Raw genomic sequence first — 25,565 nt, 5'->3', positions numbered from 1 at the left:
CTTTCTCTGCAAAAACCAACCCATATCCAGGCTTCCCCTTCCTTGCCATGCCTACCGTCCCACTCCAGGGCTAGTGACACCTGCTTGAGAATTAGACACCCCTGGGACCACATCTCCCTTACCATCTCACTAGATGTATGACCTTGAAGATGTGACTTCACACAATAGAGCTTTGATTTTTAACTTATAAAATGGGGAGAGGAAGACATACCCACCTGGCTTATTTGGAGAATAAATGAAATCCTGATAATGGTAATAAATATCCCATTTACTGAGACTTAGGGTATCTCAGGCATGTGTCTTCAATTCAGTTCAGTTCATTCAGTCGCTCAGTCGTGTCCAACTCTTTGTGACCCCATGAACCGCAGCACGCCAGGCCTCCTGTCCATCATCAACTCCCGAAGTTCACTCCAACTCATGTCCATCGACTTGGTGATGCCACCCAGCCATCTCATCCTCTGTTGTCCCCTTCTCCCCCTGCCCCAAATCCCTTCCAGCATCAGAGTCTTTTCCAAGGAGTCAGCTCTTCGCATGAGGTGGCCAAAGTGTTGGAGTTTCAGCTTTAGCATCAGTCCTTTCAAAGAACATCCGGGACTGATCTCCTTTAGAATGGACTGGTAGGATCTCCTTGCAGTCCAAGGGACTCTCAAGAGTCTTCTCCAACACCACAGTTCAAAAGCATCAATTCTTGGGCGCTCAGCTTTCTTCACAGTCCAACTCTCACATCCATACATGACCACTGGAAAAACTATAGCCTTGACTAGACAGACGTTTGTTGGCAAAATAATGTCTCTGCCTTTTAATATGCTAGCTAGGTTGGTCATAACTTTCCTTCCAAGGAGTAAGCATCTTTTAATTTCATGGCTGCAGTCACCATCTGCAGTGATTTTGGAGCCCCCCAAAAGAAAGTCTGACACTGTTTCCATTGTTTCCCCATCTATTTCCCATGAAATGATGGAACCAGATGCCATGATCTTTGTTTTCTGAATGTTGAGTTTTAAGCCAACTTTTTCACTCTCCACTTTCACTTTCATCAAGAGGCTTTTGAGTTCCTCTTCACTTTCTGCCATAAGGGTGGTGTCATCTGCATCTCTGAGGTTAATGATATTTCTCCCGGCAATCTTGATTCCAGCTTGTGCTTCTTCCAGCCCAGTGTTTCTCATGATGTACTCTGCATATAAGTTAAATAAGCAGGGTGACAATATACAGCCTTGACATACTCCTTTTCCTATTTGGAACCAGTCTGTTGTTTCATGTCCAGTTCTAACTGTTGCTTCCTGACCAGCATACAGGTTTCTCAAGAGGCAGGTCAGGTGGTCTAGTATTCCCATCTCTTTCAGAATTTTCCACAGTTTATTGTGATCCACACAGTCAAAGGCTTTGGCATAGTCAACAAAGCAGAAGTAGACGTTTTTCTGGAACTCTCTTTCTTCTTCCATGATCCAGCGGATGTTGGCAACTTGATCTCTGGTTCCTCTGCCTTTCTAAAACCAGCTTGAACATCTGGAAGTTTGCAATTCACGTATTGCTGAAGCCTGGCTTAGAGAATTTTGAGCATTACTTTACTAGCGTGTGAGATGAGTGCAATTGTGCGGTAGTTTGAGCATTCTTTGGCATTGCCTTTCTTTGGGATTGGAATGAAAACTGACCTTTTCCAGTCCTGTGGCCACTGCTGAGTTTTCCAAATTTGCTGGCATATTGAGTACAGCACTTTCATAGCATCATCTTTCAGGATTTGAAATATCTCAACTGGAATTCCATCACCTCCACTAGACTTGTTCATAGTGATGCTTTCTAAGGCCCACTTGACTTCACATTCCAAGATGTCTGGCTCTAGGTGAGTGATCACACCACTGTGATTATCTTGGTCGTGTAGATCTTTTTTGTACAGTTCTTCTGTGTATTCTTGCCAGCTCTTCTTAATACCTTCTGCTTCTGTTAAGTCCATACCATTTCTGTCCTTCATCGAGCCCATCTTTGCATGAAGTGTTCCCTTGGTATCTCTAATTTTCTTGAAGAGATCTCTAGTCTTTCCCATTCTGTTGTTTCCCTCTATGTGTCTTATATACATACTTTGATTCTTTTTTGTTGTTGTTCATTTTTTAAAACTTTTTATTTTTTTTGGCTGTGCTAGGTCTTCATTGCTGTGTGGGCTTTTCTCCAGTTGCAGCAAGTGGGGGCTACTCTCTAGTTGTAGTGCATAGGTTTCTAATTGCAGTGGCTTCTCCTGTTGTGAAGCATGGGCTCTAGGTGCACAGGGGCTTCAGCAGTTGTGCTCCTGGGCCCTGGGGCACAGGCTTAGTAGTTGTGGCACATGGGCTTAGTTACTGCATGGCATGTGGGATCCTCCCAGACCAGAGATCAAACCTGTGTCTTCTGCATTGGCAGGTGGATTCTTTACCACTGAGCCACCAGGGAAGCCCTAATTTGATTCTTTCTTTAAGACCATATGGCAAGTGTCATTGTTTAACAGATGAGACTGCAGGACATTAGTAACTCTAATGGGTCATTCTGTGACTAGGAGGCGGTCTGGCTTTGACCTTCACTCTCGCTCCACAGACCTTGGCTGAGACACCAGATCACCTGCCCAACTGCTGCCGAGTGTTCATGGCTCTTCTCCCCACACATCTGTGACCTCAGATGCCTTTCACTTCCTCCCCTCCGATCCCCCATTCCCCATTAATCAACAGCCATCCCTTGGGTGGAGTCAGAAGTGGAGAGATGGGGTCAGTGTTGAGAGGCAATGCCCTTCAACATTCTTTCCTCCTTCCTTCTCCCTCAGGCACAGCCCGAGACAGGGCTCAATTCTCTAAACACGGTAGTGCCAGAGATGTACACCACACCACAGCTACATCCTGAGAGTTTTCTATCATTCTCATTTTGGGATGCTGCCTCGTTTCTGGAGTGACTATCCTACCATAAATGTGGCTGGAAATAGAAGTGGGCCCCAAACTCAGACTTCCTCCAAACACTAATGTTCATCTTGCAGTCACATGAAACAGCCCCCATGAGACAGCAGGGAAAATCCCATCTTTGCAGCTTCAAAACCAAAACAGGGCAGATTTCCCCTGGCAGCACGGGTCCTGACTTCCAGTCAGTTTACCTGAAGCAGGAAAACCTGCCCTTTAGTTTGCATTCTCAGTAAAAGGAAAACAGGAGGGTTAGTCCGCAAAAACATGCGTGTGTGCTAAGTTGCTTCCATCATGTCCTATTCTTTGAGACCCCATGGACTGTAGCCCGCCAGGCTCCTCTGTCCATGGGGATTCTCCAGGCAAGAATACTGGATTGGGTTACTGTGCCTTCTCCAGGGGATCTTCCCAACCCAGGGATCAAACCTGCGTCTCAGGTATCCTGCACTGGCAGGCGGGTTCTTTACCACTAGCGCCACCTGGGAAGCCCTGCAGAAACATGACCAGCCCCTTATTCTGACCCCCTGATTCTGAGTAATAAGTGATTACACATTTACATATATATTCAGTACCTGACAAACACATAGATGCACCATCTGCCAGCTTCACGTATTCCAGGGTTTCTATACAGGTGGAAGTGCAATTTCACCTGGGCCTCAGCATTCATTACCCAGCTCAGGCGTATCTGCTCTGGGCGTTGCCTCTCAACACTGACTCTCCCCTTCTGACACCCCCATCCAGCCCAGCTATAAGTCCTCCAAATCGGTTGGTTGACTTGATAATGTTTTGCCAGGTGGGAACCCTTGGAATCTCATTGGGAGTTGCCATTGGTTTGGATCCCACAGGCTTGCTTGCTAAAGTCCCCACCAGTAGGCACATCCCCCACTCCTTTTATTTTAAAGATGTCAAATTTTCTTATATTTCAGGTAAGCTTTTCATATTTTAATGGGGACATTCTGGAAACAATGACTGAGAAATGACTTTGGTGACTAATGAGATCATGCATCCTAAGACTGATTCTGAGATGCCAGGGGTCTGTGATTCCAGCAAATGGGGAAGGGGGTAGGTTTCTGCCTCCTTGGATTCCACCTCCATATCCTCTTCCTTCAGGATATCCTAACCAGGGAGAGCACAAAGTAAACAGTGATACTTGTGAACGAACATTTAACACTGACTTAGGAAGGAAGCTGGAAAGAAAGGAAGGAAGGAAGGTGATGTCTGGGTGTATAAGGAGCCCCATTCCCGAGAGCACAAAATGTGTGTGGATGGAGCAGGATCAGGGCAGCCTGAGCGCTGTCAAGGAGACGTCTCCCAGGGCACTGCCACTGTCATCACTAGCACTACTGTTCAATCTTTCACACACGTCATTCTTCTCTGTCTGAAAAGTTTCCATCATGGGTTTAGCCTAAAAGGAAGGTTTAAGCAAAATATGTTCCTTCTAAAGGGAGACTAAAAGTAAAAAACTGCGTTTCAATCAGAACACATGAGCTGAATCTATGAAGTTTGTTAAACTAGCCAGCTTTCAAGTCTTCACCAGTTCACATTCTTAACTGTGCGTGGTTTTTCAGGGTAATCCTGTAAGAAGTGGGAGAGGGGCATGGGAGAGTACTAAATTATCTGTAATTTTTAATTACTTCAATGTTTATACATTTCAATACATGTAAAGTGACATTGCTATTGAAATAGATTTTCTCTTTATTAATACCTGTCATTGATCTTTGTGACTGACAGGTGAGTTAGGACTACAGTGAAGGAAAGGAAGATCGGAGATGTTCTGCTTTTTCCTCTCGGCTTCCTTTCCCATTTCTGAAAATAATTTTGGAAATAAAGCAAATCAAATGCAAATGCTCCCCCATTCCTATGGCACAGAATGTCAGGAAATCCGCTTCGCCCGTCTTTGTGCAATATTAAGCGCCCACACATAACACATGGGATGTTTATTCCTCACTCTGGCACCGGCTTCCTCCCTTCCATACTGTTTGGAATGTACAAATGTGGAGGAGTTGGTGTTACCGGCCTCTGAGAACCTTCTGGTTTCACATTTCTGTAAAGGAACAGCTTTTGTGTTTTCAAGGCAGATTAAAGAATCAATTTGCATTTTAAATGGGCACTGTGGAAGAGAACTGTGTGGAGGGCTTCAGGTGGTTTCTGGGTGGTGCAGGTTGTGCCAGGGTAGGACGCTCGCTGGGAGCAGCGAGTCCCCCGTGCCCCTCCTCCTGGCAGGAGGGCCCACCACTTAGAAGGCAGGCTGTGGAGTCTGGGAGACTGGTTCGAATTCTGAACGTGTTTCCTGAGTGACTTTGAATGGGCTACCTGTCCTCCCTGAGCCTTAGTTTCTTCATCTGTAAAATGGAGCAGATTATAGCAAGTGGGTACGTGGTGTTTACTTGTGTCTGTGGTATGAGTACGGATGTCCGTCAACCATCGGAATGGAAAGATCAGTTCAGGGTCCGTACCCACACTGTGACCCTAACAGCTGTGCCCTTGGCAACTTGAAGTCTTGGAGGAAAAGTGTGAGTGGCAGACTCAGCAAGCTCTTGGGCTGTTGGTGTGAAGAGCACACTCACCCACGGGAGCTCCATTGGGGGCTTCCACCCCAGGCTTCTGCCCGGGGCTGCAGAGGGCAGAACGCAGCCTCTGTGCTTGGGCTGCCATCTCACCAGTGACTCAGGGATTCTGACTTATGTTTTCTTTGTTATTGGAATGGACATGTTTTAACTGAACAGCTTGGTCAATTTTGACACCAGAATGTATTTATGGCATCAGTAGAGAACTTGACCAGTACCTCACAAGCCCCCCCAGAGTCACTCAAGCCTAAGATGAACCATTATCCTGACTTGTATCTGTTTTTGTACTTTAATATAAGTAGAATCATACAGTCCACACTCTGTGTCAGACTCAGTACCCCATGTGTGAGGCTCAAACACCCTGTTGCACATAGCTGTAGGGGACTGTATGTCGTTACCCTGGCTGTGAAGTCTTCCACTGTGTGACGTGAGTGCCATGTACTTATTCCTTGCACTACTGACAGGGCTTTGGCTACTACAAACGGTGCTTCCATGGACATTCTAGTACTTCTGTTTTGTACATAATATACATTTCTGTTGATACCTAGAAGTGGGATTGCTGGGTCACAGAGCAACTCCACATTGCTGTTCAGCTTCTACTACCAAAAAGTTTTACAAAGTGATCGCATTAATGTATAATTCCACCAACAGCAGATGGGAGTTCCAGTTACTCCACATCTTTGGTAACACTTGGGATTTCCAGTCTTTCATTTTAGCCAGGCTGTACCTCTCTGAGGTACATCTAGAAGGATGCCCTGGCAAGAAGCTTCTTTGGGAACTATCTTCAGGGTCTGCTCTTTCTGAATAAAGTCTCTATTCCTTGCCCCAACAACTCATCTCGGTATATTAGCATGTTGTGCATACAAGCTTGGTAACCACTGTTAATTACTCACTCATGTCCGACTCTTTGCAACCCCATGGACTGTAGCCTACCAGGCTCCTCTGTCCATGAGATTTACCAGTCAAGAATACTGGAATGGGTTGCCATTTTCTTCTCCAGGGGAGCTTCCTGACCCAGGGATCAAACCCAGGTCTCCTGTATTGCAGGCAGATGCTTTACCATCTGAGCTACCAGGGAAGCCCTCTGGTAACCACAGTGCACAGGAAAATACTGTTGACTTCCCACGTTCCACTGATGGAGAGGACCATGTACACAGACAGTCCTGAGTGCATTCATGTTTGGCTCCTGAAGGGGTCTTGGTACTAGCACAGGAACATAGGTATCTTTACCTTTCAGGAAATCCAAAGTGCTTGAAAAAAAATGCTGGTCTCACCTGGTCCTCTTCTGTCTGCCCCTGCTGCCTGCCTCCTCTTGAGAAAGGCCGGCATCATCTCTATCTTAACAGCCAACACTCACTGAGGACTTGGTGAAGCTGTGGCTGGGCAGTGTTTTATATATATTTTCCACCATCCTCACAGCATCCTCACGAGGTAGGTAATATCATCTTCTTGTCTTCGAGGAGGAAAAACTCACCTCAGGAAGGCCATGTAACAAGTACACAGCTGTGCCACAGGCCTGGGGGGAGGTGGAATTCCGGCACAGGCCTCCTGCTGCCCACCCACCCGGTGCTGTGCAGTCCTGCCCCCCACAACCGACACGAGGTGTGTCCTGAAATGAGAGATCTCGCTGCACTGAAGTGGGAGGTCCACACTACTCTGCTGCAGTACAGGAGGGCGATGTTGACATAGCCCAGCCTCCAGTGGTCATGTTCCATCAAGTTACCACAAACACCGAAGTAGTGCGGACCAACCCCTTCCTCCTGGAGGAATAGAGGGTCAGGTTCCTGTGAGGCTCAGGGCACAACATTTTCCTCAAAGGATCAACCCAGAATCTTGTTTTATGTGCGTTTCTCTTTAAAAACACCTTCCTTAACACATACCCTTGAGTTGTTAACATTGAACTCATGGCCAACACCAGTGTCTCTTGTGCCTGAATGAAGCTCATCTAACACGTGTATTAATATTTTCTCCATCAGGCACATCCCAGCCTTCATGCACAGGAACCCTAGACCGCACTTCAGCATTGTGCTCGGAGGCAAATGTAAACAGCAACCTCATCCTCATCCCCTCCTGAAAGCACAAAATTACAGAGAGTGTGGCACAATGCGGGCTGAATGGGATGCTTGTTGACAGTTGCCTCACTCAACCTCAGCTGAGAACAAGCACGTGCAAATATTGCTTTGGGGGCTGCAAATAAATTTTAGCAAGTAGGCGAATCTGCAAATGCAGAATTTGTGAATAATGAGATCAACTGTGTATTTGTTGGTTGATTGATCTAGGGTAAGAATCTTCTTTATTAAGTGCTATGTGCTTGAGCAAACAGTGATCTCAAGTAAAGCACTGAACTAAGCAGAGTGATGGCCATGCCTTGACACTGCTGCAGATCACCAAGAGAAAACTTTCTTCCAAAAACCGCAGAGATCACTAGGAATAGCTGTGCAGTGTCTGCACTGCACAATCCTTTCGGCTGAGGGGAGGCAGCCTAGTTTGGGCTGCTCCACCCAGGAAGGGGCACCATTTTGTCATTTATCCAGAAGTACCATGTTTACCAGTGGTGGCTTCTCAAAGTGCTTCCTGAATGATTTTCTACAAATGTCCCTGGAAACCTATGAGGTCAGCAGGGACAGGTAGCCACGTGCTTGCTTTCCTGTTGGCAATCAAGTGACTTGTCCTAGGATATTCTAAGAGTCACTCTTCCAATGCATGTGGTCATTTCAAAGCTGACAAACCAAGGGGTCCTCTGGGCAGTGCCCACCAGTGTAGTGTTTCCTGTACCCAATGGGATGGACCAGTGGAGGGCCAAGGCTGCCTGCCACCTGCCAGCTCAACTGTTTGCTCCATTTGGGGGTTCACTCTTGATGCTGCCATGCCTTCAACATGACTGGAGAAGCATAGGGCGGTGACAGCAAATGGCTGAGGCCGGCACATGATACAGTCTCTAGCTGATCAATTTCCATCCAGGCCTAGGATGACATAAAGATCTGCCCACAGGTGACCAAAGCCCAGTGTTTCCCACAGAGCTCGGTCATTTCTACATAGGCCTACAGATTCTGAGCAACGTGTCTAACAGGACATGGACAAAGCTGAACTCCAAACCCCAAGTGACCCCCCATTCTGCCTGCCTGGTGATTGCTGCTCCCTCCTCCCATGACACCAGCATCCCTGCTGACACCCTACTGCTGCCTGCACAGACACCATGGAGATGCATCCACCCCAGGCCTCCTCCTCTTTCTGCCGTGCAGCAGATGTTAACCTCCTTCTCAGAGCTGTGCAGCTCATGTTAACCTCCCCTGTTCAGAGATGCTCATGAAGCACCTCTGCGTGTGCCCCACCCACCCCATTTTGCTGCAGCAACATAAAGAACCAAACTTTGTCCTGGAGTGACTACGGGAGCATTCCCAGTTGTCTCTGACTGGTGTGCTATCATGCTGAGAATCCTATTTTATTGATAGAGAAAAGTTGAGACTCACCTCTTGTGGGGTCATGGAGAAGTGGATTCTAAGGTGGTTTTGCTCTTGTATAATCTCAATTAGCTGGCCCTCCATGTCCTGACACCCCAAACAAACATGCCATCTAGGTCCAAAACCCTTTTTCTTTGTTCCACACACAGATTCAACAAGAATGCCAGCCCTGTTCTCCCAATCAAATCACCTCTCCAAAGACCCTCCTGCCTAGAAATGTGGAGCCTCCACTTTCTGGAGCTTGTTTCTCCTTGGCTGAGGATCCAAGGGAGCTGCTTGGTGAATTGCCTTTACCAACGGGATATGGCAGAGATGATACCATGCCAATGGGGAGCTTAGGGCTGCTTCTGATTATCTCATGGGACATTTCTAGCTGCCATGTGAAGAAACCTAGGCTAGTTCCCTGGAGGATGATACAACATGTGACCCCAGCTGATAGCCAGTCATCTGCCCAAAGACAGGCACCTGGCTGCTGACAACTGATGAGAGACACATAGGGAAGCCTAGCCAAGACTGGAAGAACCACCTGGGTAAGCCCTGCCCAAATTGTTGACCCACAGAACCATAGCTAAATAAGTGGTTGCTTATATAAGCTACTAAAACAGAGGTTCCTCTGTTACACAGCAGAAGCTTACTGATGCAATATCATTCATTTAGAGCTAAGATCATTAATGGGCCCTGACGGTGGTTAGTCATCATTACTCAAAGTAGGACTTTAGCAAACTGTAAAGTACTTGTGAAAAAAGAATTCTGTGATCAGCTTTGAAAGCCATGCTATTACACTTCCCATATGGAGATTCATGGCCCAAATTTGCATATTAAAAGTTTGTGAGAAACCCTGCATTTAGCACATAGTCAGACAATAACTTAGCATTTCTGTTCCCGATCAATAAAGGAGCCTTGATTTCCAACCTGAAGACCACAGATCCTCTGAGAAGCCCAAATGATTGTACTGGGGTCAGGTGTTAACCTGGAGATGGTGGCAGGTGGTTGCGACACCTCTCCAATGGGAACCAGGTGTCCCTATGCTATGGAATAGATGGTGTCTCTGCTTTTGGCTCCTGACCACCTGGAGGCTTCCTTGTACCTGCTGAGGCTGCAGGACAGGCCACCAAGAGGGCACATGAAGCAGCTTCCAGAAAGAACTGAAATAAGACAAGTGCTGCCTCCAGAAGGTGGATGAGCTGCCTGGAAGTCGTTGCCAAAATCCTCTATTTACAGAAAATGGCACTTTGTATATACCAAGCTGTGCTATTTATGTAGCTGTTTCTCATCAATATATGTGGGAATTCTGCAATTATCACTAGCGCTCTTCAAAGGCTTCCGGAATTGCAGACAAATGAGGGTCACAGATAGAGTCAGCTGAGCCCCGCAAACCCTATGCCCCCGGCTCCTGCTCTTTCACATGGCTTGGCTGCTGGTGAAAGAGCAAAGGGTAGGGCACGGCCAGGCCAGAGCCATGACCAGGGTCTAGCCAGATGGCCCCTCTCCTTGGGGCATGGATGGGGGAGTAATGTGGGTGGAAACAAGGCACTCAGGAATCTGGACATGGAGGGATCAGTCCAACAATGACCAGCCCACCCTGGTGCTGGACACAAGGCTGGTGACACTGCCCTGCAGCATGGCCACAGTCCCTGTGTCCACCCTACAACCCCTGGGTCCTCTGGCAGCTTAAAGAACTGGGAGGTTTCTAGAGCTGTGCCCAGAAATAAGGCTTTGGAAACTATCAAACACTGTGCCTACTGACCATGCCTGGAGTCACTTCCAATGTCATCACTCACATCGTTGCCATGGAAGGAGACTTCCCTCCCCATCGCCCACCAACTCAGGAGCCCTGCACCTGGCTCCAACCCCAGCCGTCAATCCTGCGCTCTGTGCCCTGGGCAAGTTGCCTGATTCCTCTGTGCCTCAGTTTCCTCACCTGCGAAAAGAGGAAGTAATCCCTGCGTCCTAGGTGTTATGTCATGGGACCCTCTCAGAGTCTTAGTGACCCATCTACAAAGTGGGAACAAGATCGGCTCCTGCAGGAGAAGCTGATGAACACACAGCTCTGAGCGTCTCATCCTTCATTTTTGTGCCATGTTCCCAGCACGAGTCTTATATTTGTCAGCCCCCTGGGAGGGGAGGACCACCTCCCATCCTGCACTGCTCACTGACAAATCTCTCCATCAACATGTCTTCATTTGATTGAAGCTGAGGTAATTATGCAACACTGGTCTCAACATGGTGTCAGCAATTTGCTTCTTTGGGCTGTTTGCTCTGCTAAACCTCAGTCTGTTCATTTATCTAAAATGGGAGGATTAAGGTGGAAGAAGGTGAGAGGAAGATGCTGGCATGCTCCTCCCACTGTGGGAGATCTGCAGCCAATGTCTGTCCCCCACCCCCAGCCTTTACCTTCATGGCCTGGAGTGGACCAACTGGATGCCCTGTTTGTGCAGCATGTGTGCACACAAGCCCTGGTGCTCTCTGCCACTCTCCCTTGTCAGCATCTTAATGGGAGAGAATAAATTCCTATCTACTTCGTTTTCTGAGCTTCTGGGAGATTCCTGATGCACTTGGACCACTGCCGGGTACACTGGTGGCTGAAAAAATGACACGAGGTATCCCCTGTTACCTTGTGACTGATCTTCAGCTGAGCAATGAACACTGGGGGACCTTCTTTCTGCTTGGCTCCCACCCTGACGCCCTGGACTCGTGCACGGACCACTGGCCAACTGAGGCTGGAGTGGTCTAGCATCTGGCCCTTTGCCATGAATATTACTTGGGGGCAGTGGTGGCTCTTGACTCTCTGCAGGAGTCCTGTTCCACATATGGAGCAGCTGCCCACTTTTGTTCTGCCCACACTGGTCATGTGACTTGATCTAACCCCAGGGGCCATGGAAATGAGCCTGTTCTCTTGTGATATGAAGGCACAGAGCCTCGGAGAGTGCCTGTCTGTACGCAAGCCCAGAGCTTAAGCTCCCAACCCCAACCTGCCGAGTTTCACTTAGGCAATATTGATACTCCTGTGTGTTTCCAGGTAGCACAGGCTCGTCAGAAGGGGCTGAGTCCCAGGAAATTGGACAGTGTCATGCCTGACCAGAGACGGGAGTCCTTTTGTCTTTTACTGCACCAATTGTGGCTCCTGGAATTAGACTGGACCTTGAGAATTTTTTTTCACTTATAGCTGAAGAGGCCAAAATATGAGAAAGGCTAGTGACTTTCTCAAGGTCGTAGAGCTGAACAGTGGTAGCCCTGGGACAGACTGGCCCACCACCACTGAGTCATCCTACAGTCAACACAGTAGTGACATCCTCACCAGCCACACTCTTTCTCCTTTGGTGAATGGTGCCATCGCCCATTTACCCCAAAGACAAACAGAGAGAGACCCTCTGCACTCAGTTGGTTTGAAGACATTCAAAGCAGCACAGCTCTCCTGCCAGTGTTCAAAGACTCTATCTCATTATTAGAAAGATCACAACGGGAAACATTCCAGTCTCTGCCACATCTCACAATGCAGGACACCCCTTCCCCTCCCTTCCCTGAATCTCCATGTCAACACCATCATTAAGCCACACAGAGACGAATACACTCACAGAAGAGCTTTTCCCTTCCTATCAGTTTTTATTTTTTTAAAAAAGACAAGGACCAGCTAATTTTATAAGGGATGACACAGTAAATCATCTCGTTAGTCATCCTGAGTTCTTTCCAGTTTGAACAGACTACTCTCTGAACTGACTTGTCTATTTACTATAGCAAGGGAGACAAGAGGATTCACTTTTTGCCATTTTTGGTATAGAAAAATCTGGTTTCTTTGCTAGCAAAGAGTGGAGCAAAACGTTCAGGCAGTGGCTAGTCATGGTTCTCACACGTGAGAACCGAGGCATGTGTAGACACTGCACACGGCAGCAGGATGGAGGGTCGATGTGGAATCAGAGGAAGGGGTGCACCCAGGCACCCCAGGTGCGATGAGCTTGAAATGACTGAGGAACACGAGGAAGGTCTGAGGGTGGGAGTGTACTCGGGGTGGGGAGAGTAGGACATGGATGTGGAGAGGTGGGCAGACACAGAACGTGCAGGCCAATCCCCACATATATCATTAAAGGACTGCCTGGACCACTGTGTGGGACGTGGACATGAGGGGAGATCCTGGTCCAGGAGAGGGTGATGGCAGCCTGGACAATAGCCATGCCAGTGAGGATGGAGAGGAGATGGGGATAAGACACAGTTTGGAGGTGGAAAGGCCAGGATGAGCTGATGGCAGTGGGGTAGGAGGGAAAGAAGTCAAGGCTGATTCTATGATTCCAGCCTGAGCAATTCAGTGGATGTGTTTCTGAGATGGCCAATCTAAGGGGCAAGAGGGTTTGTTGTCTTTTAAAAACCCATGGCTCCATTTCAAACTATATTCCAACTCCATATCAATCTACACTCCCTCTTCAATGGAGTGCTGAGTTGCCAAGGGAGAAATTAAACACACACACACACACACTCCTTTATCCAGAATCCCACTTTAAGTAATTGTGCCTAAGATGGTAAAATGTCTTTCCTATTGCCTTTTAAAAGAGGGTTATGGTATCCATATAAGCATCTGTGTATGTCATGTGTGCACTCAGACGGATGTGCACACATCCAGCCTGGGGATAAAATTGCCCTCTGGGACTCGTCCTCTGCAGAGGAGAGTAATAGGTTTTGCCTCAAGCCAACCCTGTGAAACAGAAAAGCAATGAAGTCAGATGAAGCTGGGCCTGTGTCCAGGAGAGGATGAGAGGGCCAGCACGAGCCAAAGCTGCTGGTCCCATCACAGTTTCAGATACTGAAAACCACTCTGCTAACTGCGCTCATCCCTCTAGTTCACAGCACTGAGGAAAAGACAGCTTTAACAAGTTCAAGAGGAGAAAAAGTAGATCCTCAGGCTCCTACCTTTGTATGTAAAATGAGATCCATCAAAGCACTAATAACATAGCAGACAAGACAGACTCCATGTTTACCTTTGGAATCCACTCCCAGGGCAGGAGAGGGTCTTGTATTCTGAGAATGCATCACGAGAGTCCATGAAGAGCATCCCCAGCCATGGGCCAAGGATGAGGCCACAGGTGGACCTAATTTGCATTCTTGCTTTGTCATTTCCAGGCAAAAGAGCCTTTCATCATGAAATCTATTTGCAAATAGCTCCTAGTATTCTTGGGAGTAAGATGAAGCAAGCCTTAGGAAACAAGACTTTCAGAGAGAGTGTCACAGGTGTCCCAGGAGTGGAGGACACACACCCATTGGATTAGGAGTTGGGTAGGTGGGTGCCATCTTCGTCCCTGGGCTGACAGTGAGAGGCAAGTTCGATGGCTGACAGTTTACTCCAAATATCCCCTAAACCAGCTCCCTGGGATCTGGTTCTAAATTCCCCAATGAAAGAGGGGCCACTTATTGAAAGGGCAATTTATCTTTGGTGTTCCTTAAGATTCCTTAAGTGTAAGAACAAGAGAGGACTGCTGCTGCTGCTAGGTCGCTTCAGTCGCGTCCGACTCTATGCAACCCCAGAGACGGCAGCCCACAAGGCCCCCCCAGCTAGCAATGGGAACAGTTCTGGAAACTCTTCAGGAGCTTCTGAAGAGGGTGAGAAGCTCTTGGGATCTCAGAGAAGCAGGGGTAGGGGGAGATGTGGCAGAAGAATCTGGCTCTGTCCTCACTGTGGCCCCCCAGGTTGAATGGGCTTAGCCAAAGCTACACCCCAAACCCACCTCTGCCCACTCCTTAACTGAGAACACATTTGGGTGGTTTTCATACTCAGGCACCAGCTTCAGCTGCTGAAATAACATCTCAGCAGACAGAGGCCAATGCTTCAGGGAAAGAACACTGTGATTGTCACCAATGACGTGTTTGTTCAGATGCTACATGTTGGAGCACATGTTCAGAGAGGACTCTGAGTCCTTGTGAAATTGGGAAACAGACACAGCTCTGTAGGGGCTACAGACATAGCTCCCTGGGGCTCTGCAAAGCCCAAGCTACCTAACAGCACCAACATCGTGGAGACAAGGCATGTAACTGGAGTCGGTGGTTTCAGAGGAAAGATACTATAAAATTGTAGTCGGTATAGAATATTGCTCACATTGGGACTGTTGGCAATGTCATCTCAGAGGAACACATAAATTAAGTTTGCCTTGTAAGTAACAAAATAAAGAAAATAAAATAGAGTGGGGACAAGTGGACCAATAATAATAAATTACTATCAATAATGACAAAATTTTGATAGATAAATAAGATGAAGAGCAGCATACAGTAGGCTGCAGGTGTCCGGTCCTGATAGGTAAATATTTGGTATCTAAGCAATGTGCCTACTCTCTCCCATCACCAGTTGGGGCTCCTCATTAGATCAAAGATAACACTGTCTGCTCCAAGCTCATTCTCTAAGCTTCTCTCTATTGCACTGGGTTCAGGATGTGAACCAAAGAGACAGTAGATGAACACCTGTAGCGTCTGTCCAGAAGGGGCTGGGTTCTCATAATTTTGCATCTTCTATAGCCTCATGGGTTTCAGAGAGAGAACAGATGTGCATAATAATAATGGTTGTTGTTTACTCAGTTTGTGTGTGACTGTTTGGTGACCCCATGGACTACAGTCCACCAGGCTCAGTCATGTCTGACCCTCAGCGACCCCATGGACTGCAGCCTTCCAGGCTCCTCTGTCCATGGGATTTCCCAGGCAAGAGTGCTGGAGTGGATTGCCATTTCCTTCTCCAGGGGATCTTCCTAACCCAGGAATTGAACCCGGGTCTCCTGCATTGCAGGCAGACGCTTTACCGTCTGAGCCACCAGGAAGCTAATAATAATGGTAGGTAATATCTATTCAGCCTTTTCCCTAGAAGCAGAACTAGATTCCAGGATTCTAGTGCAAGTCTTTTAGCTGCGAGGGAGGAGTCTCAGAAAGTGACCCCCCTCCAATCCAGAAAAGAGCAGGAAAATAGATCAGGGAGGAAGGGGCTGCTGATCCAGTGTGTTATCCGTAAGATGCTGGACTGGCACCTGCTGGGGCACCTGGGGGAGACAGGGCTGAATGTGTTTCCCTGTGCACATCGGAGGCATAAGGGAACAAAGGTATTTATCCATCAACCCCTCTCTGACTGAGGGCTACTTCTGGGGGTTGATAATTTCGTGGCACTTCTGGGCTGCCCTGCATTCTGGTAGAACAGGCTCTGGGGATCAGCAAAACCCTGGACTCATGGGAGCAGGGAACTGGGGTTTAGGCAGGCACACCAAGCTATAAATACTAAGTGGGTACAGGGGGCCTTATCCCAGCAGCGCCAGATACTCTACCAAGAGCTCTGCCCACATGCCTTCATATGTTCCTGAAAGCAGCCAGATTCACCTCCAGCGACTGACAGGGAAGATGAAGCTTGACCAGGCAAAGCAGATCGCCCATGGCTATGCGCCTAATCAGTAGAAAAGCCAGGACTGACACTCAGGTGGGTTTCACTCAAAGGGTACGCTCTAAGCCACCATCAGGCTTTATATCCAGCTTGAGGTCCTGGGGAACCAGCCACTGGCCAACATGTGTGCCGCCCGTGGGGCCTGATGGTCAGACTCTGGCTGTCTGAACTGGGTCTCACGCAAGGAGAGGAGTGAGTAACTTAAGATCTTTCGAAACATAATTTACCCTCTTTGTGCTAATCCTCTCTGGACACCAGTTTTAGCTTTGTGTTGACACTGACAAATTAAGGACATGCTCAGCACTTTTGCAAAAGTAAACAGGAAATTCCACAAGCTCTTCTAATCATTTTTCTCTTCCAGGGTGAAATCCCTTAACTAAACACGTCTGCCTGGCCAGAGAGTTGTTGCCAGGACCTTGCTGACCAGATCCTGTGGGTCCCCTTATACGTCGAAACCCCTGTGGCAGCTCCTCTCTAAGGACCCTGGCCTTGGAGCTATAGAAAGGCCTCTGGGCCCCCGTGTCCTGGTGTTCATGAGGATGGGGCCGGCTCCCAGTGGGTCTGACTCTGGTCCTTTGTGGTGGGCTAAGCACAGGTGAGCCACCCTTAGAGAGATGTACGGTGAGGAGAAGGTAAGGACCAAAACACCTAACATTTCTTGAGCATCTACTACGCACTCCCACTTTATAGATGTGGAAATCGAGGCCAGGAGAAGTTCTGTGACTTGTTCCAAAGCCCCTAGCACTTTGGTGATACACAAGCTCTCCTGCTCCTAATCTGGGTATCCTTCTCTCTCATCAAACATCTCATCTTGCAAAATAGGTTAATTGTCTAGCTCAGGGAACTATAGTCAATATCTTATAATAACCTATAAGGGGAAATAATTTGAAAAATAATATGTGTGTTTATGTAAAACTGGATCACATTGCTGTGCACCTGAGATATTGTAAGTCAACTATACTTCAATAAAAATATATATTAAGAAAAAAGAAGCCTATACATAACCCCACCCCCCCCCCCCACACACACAAAAATCCCATCTTGGATGCCTGGTGGCCTGTAAGTGCCTTCTACGCATCGTGTGTGTATGAGTTGCTAAACCCAGGCCATCGCTTAGATGCCAAGGGTAAAGGAGTAGCGCCTCTTTCCTGGAGACGTTTTTTGCCCGACCACCTCTGCTTTGTGATTTTGAGTTGACAATGCAAGAAAAAGGAGGGATGATGGTCAACTAGAATCTCTAGGTCTTCTAGGGAACACCCTGCCATGCACGCATGCTCAGTTGCTCAGTTGTGTCCAACTCTTTGCAACCCTATATGGACTGTTCCTCTGCCTATGTGATTTTCTAGGCAAGAATACTAGAGTGGGTTTCCATTTCCTCCTGAGGCTACTTAATTTATATTAATGAAAATAAAATAAAATTTAAAGTCAGACTAACCTCTCAGTTAGACTAACCAAGTTTCAAGGGCTCAGTAGCTCACATGGCCAGCAGCTCCCTTACTGGACTGAGCAGAGAGAGAACAACTTCATCAGCATTAGAAGGTTTGAGATACCACTGTTTTATAGACTTAAAGTGTTTAGTCTCAAGAGCAAAAAAGGAAAGGAATGACCTTGGAGAGACAAAAATCACCCCCCGGGGCTGAGGTGGAACTTTGATGTACAAAGCTGCCTCTCCAAGTAGGGGTGGGGGCAAGAAGGGCCCCTTCCACATTCTACTGGCACCCTGGCCCCTCTGACCACTGAGAACTGGCATGTGCATCAATTAGTTTATTCTTTGGCTCTTAACAAAAGCACTCTGAGCCTCAGGGAGGGGAGAGGATCTAAGGACACCATTCCTTAAGATATTATAATTAAACAGATGACTGGAAGCAGCCAAGGCCCCAGGGAAAAGATATCCGCCCTGTAAGGCTCCTTCCAGAGCCCCTCCCCCATGACTAAAAGGGGACTGAAGCTCGGAGGAGGCAGGGAGAGGAGGGGAGTGCTCCCCACCTGGGATGGGCTCTCCCCGTTCTTCAGGAACACGTCAAAATTAGCCTTCACCCTGCTCCACGTTGGGGGTGAAGTTGGAGTTGGAATTCAGGCCACAAAGCCAAGACTTCCTTTGGGATCTCTCCGCCCTCCTGTGCTTCAATCACCCCAACTAAGGAAGACCTGACTAAGGGTATCCTGATCAACATTAGAACATTAGAACAGACGGTGAAGCAAGTTTTCAGACAAGTGTGTTTTCCTGGGGATATTCACTGTTGATAGAAGTTTGCAGATGACGGATTTCCACTCTACCAGGAGCTTCCCAGGTGGCTCAGTGGGTAAAGAACCTGCCTGCAATGCAGGAGATACGGGTTCAATTCCTGGGTTGGGTAAATCTCCTGGAGGCAGGCACAGCAATCCACTCCAGTATTCTTGCGGAGACAAGAATCCCATGGACAGAGGAACCTGGCAGGCTACAGTCACAGAGTCATACATGACTCAGCACAGCACAGTACAAGGAACCCCTGGGTAAAGAAGGTAGGAAGGAATCTTTGTCTAGTGGAATCTCAGGGCTGAAGGTTTCTGACAGCCTCACAACCCGGAAGAACCAAGGAAAATTAAAGTCACAGTGCGGGGGAAAGTTTAACCAGAAATGGCTGCTTGATTTCCACAAAGCTCACAAAAAGGAGGGAAGTACAAAAATAAAAAAAGGAAGGCAAGCTTGGACAGGGAAGATTAAAGTGTAGTTTCAGGGAGTCAGAGCATCTGTGACCAAGGGCCAGCACCAGGCCAAGGGCAGGGGCTGTGCGGAAAGCCTCCCACGAAAAGCAAACTCACGATGTCCGTGTGTGACGGGTTGTGTGAGCTTAGCTGTGAAGCTTAATCAGGTTTCGGGACACGTGCTAAAAGGCCTGGGTGCTCTGGTGGAGATCCCAAATCACTGCCAGCTGCTCCCTGGGGTCCTCTCTGGGGCGGCCTGGGTGACAGGACACAACTCTGGGACCCTCCCAAAGAGGGCCTGCCACCCCTCACTGGAGGAGGCCAGATGACGTAAACAGCCATTTATGATGCCCTGAGGGGTGTTCGTCAGGGTACCTGGGACCCCAGCCACATGGCCCTGAGCTGACCTCCGGCCTTCCTGGACCTCTGTGCCCTGGCAGGGGAGAAGAGTGCTCTGGGTTGCCTCTGGCCATGCCTGACCCTATTCCCCAGGCAAGGAGGGACCACTTCCAAGCCAGTGCCTGAGTCACCTCCTGGGGCCTCCCACCCTTCAGACCAAAGTTTCCACTCCCTCTAGATCCTGAACTCTACATCTTCCATCGCAGGTTTCTGCTTCCTGCCTGGAATTCCCTTCCCTCTTCTCCTTTGGAAAACACCTGCCCACTCTTCAAACCCATTCCACTATTGGAGCCTTCATTTCACTCCTCCTGCCCTGGGGGGACCATGGCCGCACTAACATGCAGCAGGAGCCATCCAGGGGGGATCTGCCTCCAATACAGCAGGCTCCTGCAGAACAATACAGTGAGCTGTGACCAGACTGTTAGAAGGGTCCAGCCTGGTGCCACCATCCTGCAGGGGCTCAGAGATGCTTCCCAGAAGGCTGAGAGCAGGACTTTATATGTAGCTCCTACAGCTCTGACTTATGCATTTAACTGTTTCCTACTGGTGACAGGGATGACTCAGGTTAGCCCTGGCAGCCTTTCCTACACTCAACGATGTAATCTGACAATTCTTGAGCTTCAGGTGTGCTGGGTGCCATGGTGGGTGGAGCTTGTCCCAGTGCTGAACAAGTTGGGACTGAGTAGCTTTTGTTTTGTGATGTCCAGACACTACACGAGGGTTTCCTGTGAGGCTCGTGTGACGCTGCAGAAGGAGGGTGGAATGGGTTATATTTCTGAGGTTGGACAATATAAACTTGTTCCCTGACCCTGAGGAGGCCACCAGCAGGCCCAGCCTGACTAGATGCAGCAGAGGGGCTCCTCCTCTCCCGAGCCTAGGACCCCTGCATCACCTGCCTGCATGTGGATCCCCCAGGCAGCAGGTTGGGCTTCTCCACTGGGGTCTCCTCCCTCTGAGAGGCAGGTTGGGGAGGAAGCCTGAGTGGGCCTTGGCTGCAGACACAGGCTGTTTGGGTGGAGAATTCTGGAATTCCAGGTGCTGGAGCATGGTCTTCAAGGAATGAACACTGACTTTGGCCCCTAGACTCCTTGCCCTATGGTTTCCACAATGCAGGGCGCAGGGCAGGGCAGGCTGTGGGATAAGACACCAGTAATGACAAAGTGTGAGGCTGCAGGCTTATATCCACTCCTCTAGGTAAGGTGGGTAGAAGGCAATGGCAACTCACTCCAATACTCTTGCCTGGAAAATCCCATGGACGGAGGAGCCTGGTGGGCTGCAGTCCATGGGGTCGCTACGAGTCGGACACGACTGAGCGACTTCACTTTCACGAATTGGAGAAGAAATTGGCAACCCACTCCAGTGTTCTTGCCTGGAGAACCCCAGGGACAGGAGAGCCTGGTGGGCTGCCATCTATGGGGTTGCACAGAGTCAGACACGATTGAAGTGACTTAGCAGCAGCAGCAGCAGCAGGCAAGAGGGGAAAAAAAGTACCTTTAAGCAAAGGCCGGAATTATCCTGCTTTGTCTATTTAGCTTTCATGCCTGCCTGGGAACTCACTGCCACAGATGGCATAGGCCTTACGGGACCCTTGGCTCATGAAGGACAAGGCAACGTACCTTCCTCTGCCTTCAGCTGGGTTCAGAGGATCCCGGGGCTGGGGGGAGTGGAGGAGGGTGGAAGGGCCCTGCCTTTGGCTGCGACAACACCCCTTGGGAGACGGAAGTTTGTGCTGTTTGGGCTGAGAGTGGAAACCTCATCTCTCAGCTGTCAAGGCATCAGGGCGCAGAGGCAGCCAGGAGTCCCAGGTCCGATGCAGTGCCTCGGTCTTCTCAGCCTAGCAACAGGGAAGGTTCCCTGGAGCTGGGGTGGCAGCTGGCATCCATAGTAACTGTTCTGTGCTCATGACTCTCCTGATGGGCAGGAGGGCTGCAGAGGCTGTTTTATCATTTGGGGCCCCTCGAGCCTTTTTTTAAGTGGATGGTTTAGAGGGGTTGGGGTAAGTGGGGAAAGACTTGTAGAGTTGACGGCTTTCATCAGGAAAGGAGTCATGCTTAGGCAGCTTATGGGGCCAGAGGGTAAATATATTGCCAGAAGTCGCTCACAAAGCAAGGACAGCAGAACCAGGCTCTACCCCACATCTGGTCTAACTCCAGAGCCCGTGGTGTGGATGGAAAAATAAGGTCTCTGTCCCCTTCCCTGAGTTATGGTGGGCGTGTGACTGCAATAGAGGCTGGCAGAAATGACTCGTGTGACTCCAGAGGCTGTGCCACTCAGGCCATGGGCTTCCTCCTTGTCACCGCAACCCTCCCTCTGCAAGCCCTGGGCTGCCACCTGGAGCCATGCTGGAGGGGCCACACAGAGGTGCTCCAGTTGACAGTCCCAGCTGAGCTAGTCCTCTGGGCACTGCAGCCCAGACACCAGACATGGGAGTAGACGAGCCTTCTTCAAGGGGTCCTCCAGCAGCAGTGGCTCCAGTCCCAGCCATCAGCGCCACCACCAGCCATCCAAATCTCCCATCCTGGGCCCTGGATCCCGGGGTGCAGCACCCACCTCTGTGCCCTTTCTGAACTATTGATCCCTGGAACTGATAAGCAACAGGATGTAGTTATCTGATATGTCTCCCAATTCAGAGAATGTTTCACAGCAATAAATAACCAGAATGGAATCAAGAGCACGCAGGCGGAGCCCATGCCATGGAGATGGGAAAGAGCACTGATGTGTCTAGTGGAGAATGTGTCCCGAGTCTTACTAGTTCTGCAGGTACTTCTTCAAGACAGAGCCACCTCTGCCCCTCCACCCCCCCACCCCCACCCCCCGCCCAACTCTCGGGATGGGGACAAGGAAAATCAAAAGTCTTCCATCCACTGGGCCTGTGGATGAAGTGCTAGGCCAGAGGTGGAGATTAAGAGCCAGAATACATTTTCATGGACCACCTACTACGTGCCAGACACTGCCCCACCACACGACAGGAAGAGGTCTCGGAGGAAGCCACATGCAAAACTACATCCCTGTTCTCATCCCAGCTGTGCACAAAACTACATCCCTGTGGGAGAGAAGGTGACGAGCAATAAGCAAAGAACTAGATAATATTATGTCACAGGGTACTCAGCGCTGCAGAGAAAAGTAAAGCCACGTGAAGACAGGAAGTTTACAGAGGCAGGTTGGGGAAGGACGGACTCCCAAAGAAGGTAGCATTTCAGCAGAGAATCCCAACTCTGTTTGACCCCAGAGCCCACACCCTGGGCATGGGTATCGGGGAAAGAAAATGTCCATGTAGCCCCTAGCGTACACAACTGTGGCCTCTTAAAGACAGGACCTTTGGATACACAGTACCATATATATAAGACAAACGAGAAGAATCAGCTGTAAAGCACAGGGAACTATACTCGATATCTTGTAATAACAACCTAGAAGGGAAAAGGACCTGAAAAAGAATATATATGTACACACACACATATAATTGAATCACTTTTCTGTACACCCAAAACATTGTACATCAACTACGCTTCGATAAAAAACACCTTTTAAAAAGCACGTTTGTTGATCACCTGTTTGGGGCTCACAGACCCCACAGCAGGTGTGTGAACAGGAGGGGAAACCCTTCTCCTGCCTTCCCCTCCCTCACCCCCCAACTCCCCCCTTCCAGGCTCACCCTTGGGCCCCGCGGCAGGGCCATCAGCAGGGTACTTACGCAAAGCACGTGAAGGACCACTGCGCCCTGTCTTCGGTCCTCGTTGGTGAAGATGTCATTGGGGAACTCGTGCAGGGCTGCGGGATGGAGAGAGAAGAGCAGCTCAGTACACTCAGGTGACAACATTTCAGAACAGGAAGCCTTCAGAGCACTGCCTTCCTCAGTCTACTGTGAACTTGGATGAGGAAAAATGACATTTGTAAGTTCAAAGTTCACAAATCTCTAACTGGGAACTTGGTGATTCCTCCTAATAAGAATAGAGGCAACAAATCTCAGCCGTGTTAGAAACACGCAGGTCTGTGACCCCAGCAGACATGCTCAGGACCCACGGTCCTGCCATCTGCCTGGCTCCTGCTCACCCCCTTCAACACGGGGGCGGCGTGGAGATCACCACTTATGACCAAGGTTCATGAGGACACCTGGGAACCACTACTGTGCAGGTCTGTGTTCTAACACCTTGACAACTTCATTCCAGCGCATCAGTTTCCTTCTGCAGCATCACACGTCCTTGCAAATGCTGAAACATTTCTCCCAAGCAGAGGTCTGCGGGCTTCAAGGACTACCCGGGGGTCCGTGGCACATGCAGGGTTAAGTCCTTGCTCTGAACTGTCTGACTGGCCCTCTTTTCCTTGTCCTGCTCTTGCCCTGGCCAGGGCCCCCTTGGCCTCTTAGACTCCCTCCTCCTGCCTCCTACTTCTATACCACATTGCCCTCTGCTTCCCGGGAAGTCCACTGCAGGGCAGAACACATAAGAAATGTTCTTTTCTGCCCACTTTCCAAACCCAGGACATGGGTGGCTGCTGTGCAGAACCCCGCAGGGCAGGCCTGTCCCTCAACCCCCTGGCCCAGGTTTCCCAGCACTGTCTGCCCCCCACCCAGGGGCGCTTGAATCTGGCCAAAGCGGCACCCCACTCCATGGTTCTGAAGACAACAGGCATTGCCCATAGCTGCACCGCTCCTTCCTGATGTGCCCTGGGGATGGGCTGGCTGCAGTGGGTAGAGACAGAGGCTCTGACAGCAGGACATCTGCACAGGTTTGGGCAGAATTCACAGCAGCATACGCAGTGACCTCTGCTCCCGGCCAGCCGGCACCCACCCTCCCTGCACTTGACACCCACTATGCCTCCGACCCTCCCAGAAAGCTGTTGCTTCTGGACTGTAGACGAGGAACCCAGCGGCAGCAGGACCAGACGGTGTGCTGGAGCATCCACAGGGAGGGCCATTCACCCAGGAGACCAGCCCATGATGCCCTCACAGCTGTGACCTCTTGGCTCCTGGCACGGCTTGCCCATCTTATTTCACCTGGTGACCTCTTCCTTCTGGGGGGCTTCTTCCTAGTGGGGACCTGATCCAATCTAAATTCAGCCCCCACACACCAGAGGAGCAATCTGTGCAGCTGCCATGGGGCTTTTCAGTGCTGGGCAGTCAGGGGTAAATGTGATCAATCCATTTCCCACCTTCCTCCAGAGGTAGAGATGGGCCAATATGCAGGTTACTGTATCCATCAGGACAGCCTTGGGAAACTGAAGCCAGGGTCTGCCTTGTGATGGGCATCATATAAAACCGCCATGCATGGGGACCACTTACCATCAACGAGGAGGACGAGGGATGTGAGGGGCATCAAGGTGCCCCTGCCACTGATACATGGAAGCCAGCCACTGCCTTCCCTCCTGCCCCTCCTGTTGAGAGCAGCAGATGGAGGGAATGAAGGCCATGGTGCAGGCAACCCTACCAGTCTGCAAGATGCCCACACCGTGCCTGCTCCGTCATCCTTGCCTCTCTACCAGAGCCCCCAAGAATGGTTTGATCAAGGGCACCATGTCAGTAAGTGACACATTTTTATGTTTTGAATCGAGGCATTTTGAAGGACTATTGCTAATGCTGAAGTTTCAATACCTTGGTCAGCTGATGCAAAGAGTCAACTAATTGGAAAAGATCTTGATGCTGGGAAAGACTGAAGGCAAAAGGAGAAGTGGGTGGCAGAGGATGAGATGGTTAGATAGCATCACCAACTCAATGGACATGAATTTAAGCAAATTCCAGGAGATAGTGGAGGACAAAGGAGCCTGATGTGCTGCAGTCCATGGGATCACAAAGTCGGACGGACATGACTTAGTGACTGAACAACAACAATTTTTATTTTAAATGCCCTGGGTGCTCAACAGTGAGTTCAGGAGTGGAATGACCAGGACCAGATGGATGTTCTGGGCTTTGAGTTTGGTAGGGGAGGGTCTCAGCAGAGATCTGGATTCCCAATAAACCCTGGGGACTGGCTGGGGCTCTTGGATAGGCCCAGGCCGAGAGCTGTGCCCTTGGATGGGGAAGGACCCACAGAGCCCAGTGCTGGCTCTGGATAGGCAGAGTGAGCGCTGTCCAAAGTGCTGGCCCAGGAGGTGTTGGGTGGGGGTTGGGGTAAAAGGGTAGGGCTGGGGACCAGGACACTCTCCTTCAGGCTCC

At 49.5% G+C, this 25,565-nt stretch overlaps 1 protein-coding gene across 4 annotated transcripts in view; it reads right to left on the bottom strand.

Annotated features, from left to right (window-relative positions):
- The window catches only part of SLC24A3 (solute carrier family 24 member 3), a 441,573-nt gene that overhangs the window by 143,221 nt on the left and 272,787 nt on the right, over window positions 1–25,565 (bottom strand). For all 4 annotated transcript variants that reach the window (XM_070802132.1, XM_070802130.1, XM_070802129.1 and 1 more), the window contains exon 3: window positions 23,109–23,185. In XM_070802132.1, the coding sequence (XP_070658233.1) occupies window positions 23,109–23,185 (77 nt within the window). The remainder of the gene's footprint in view (window positions 1–23,108; window positions 23,186–25,565) is intronic.

The sequence above is a fragment of the Bos indicus genome, chromosome 13 (assembly GCF_029378745.1).
Source record: "Bos indicus isolate NIAB-ARS_2022 breed Sahiwal x Tharparkar chromosome 13, NIAB-ARS_B.indTharparkar_mat_pri_1.0, whole genome shotgun sequence".
NCBI lineage: Eukaryota > Metazoa > Chordata > Mammalia > Artiodactyla > Bovidae > Bos > Bos indicus.
The sequence above is the reverse complement of the archived record's forward strand: the minus strand, read 5'-3'. Positions and strand labels throughout refer to the sequence as shown.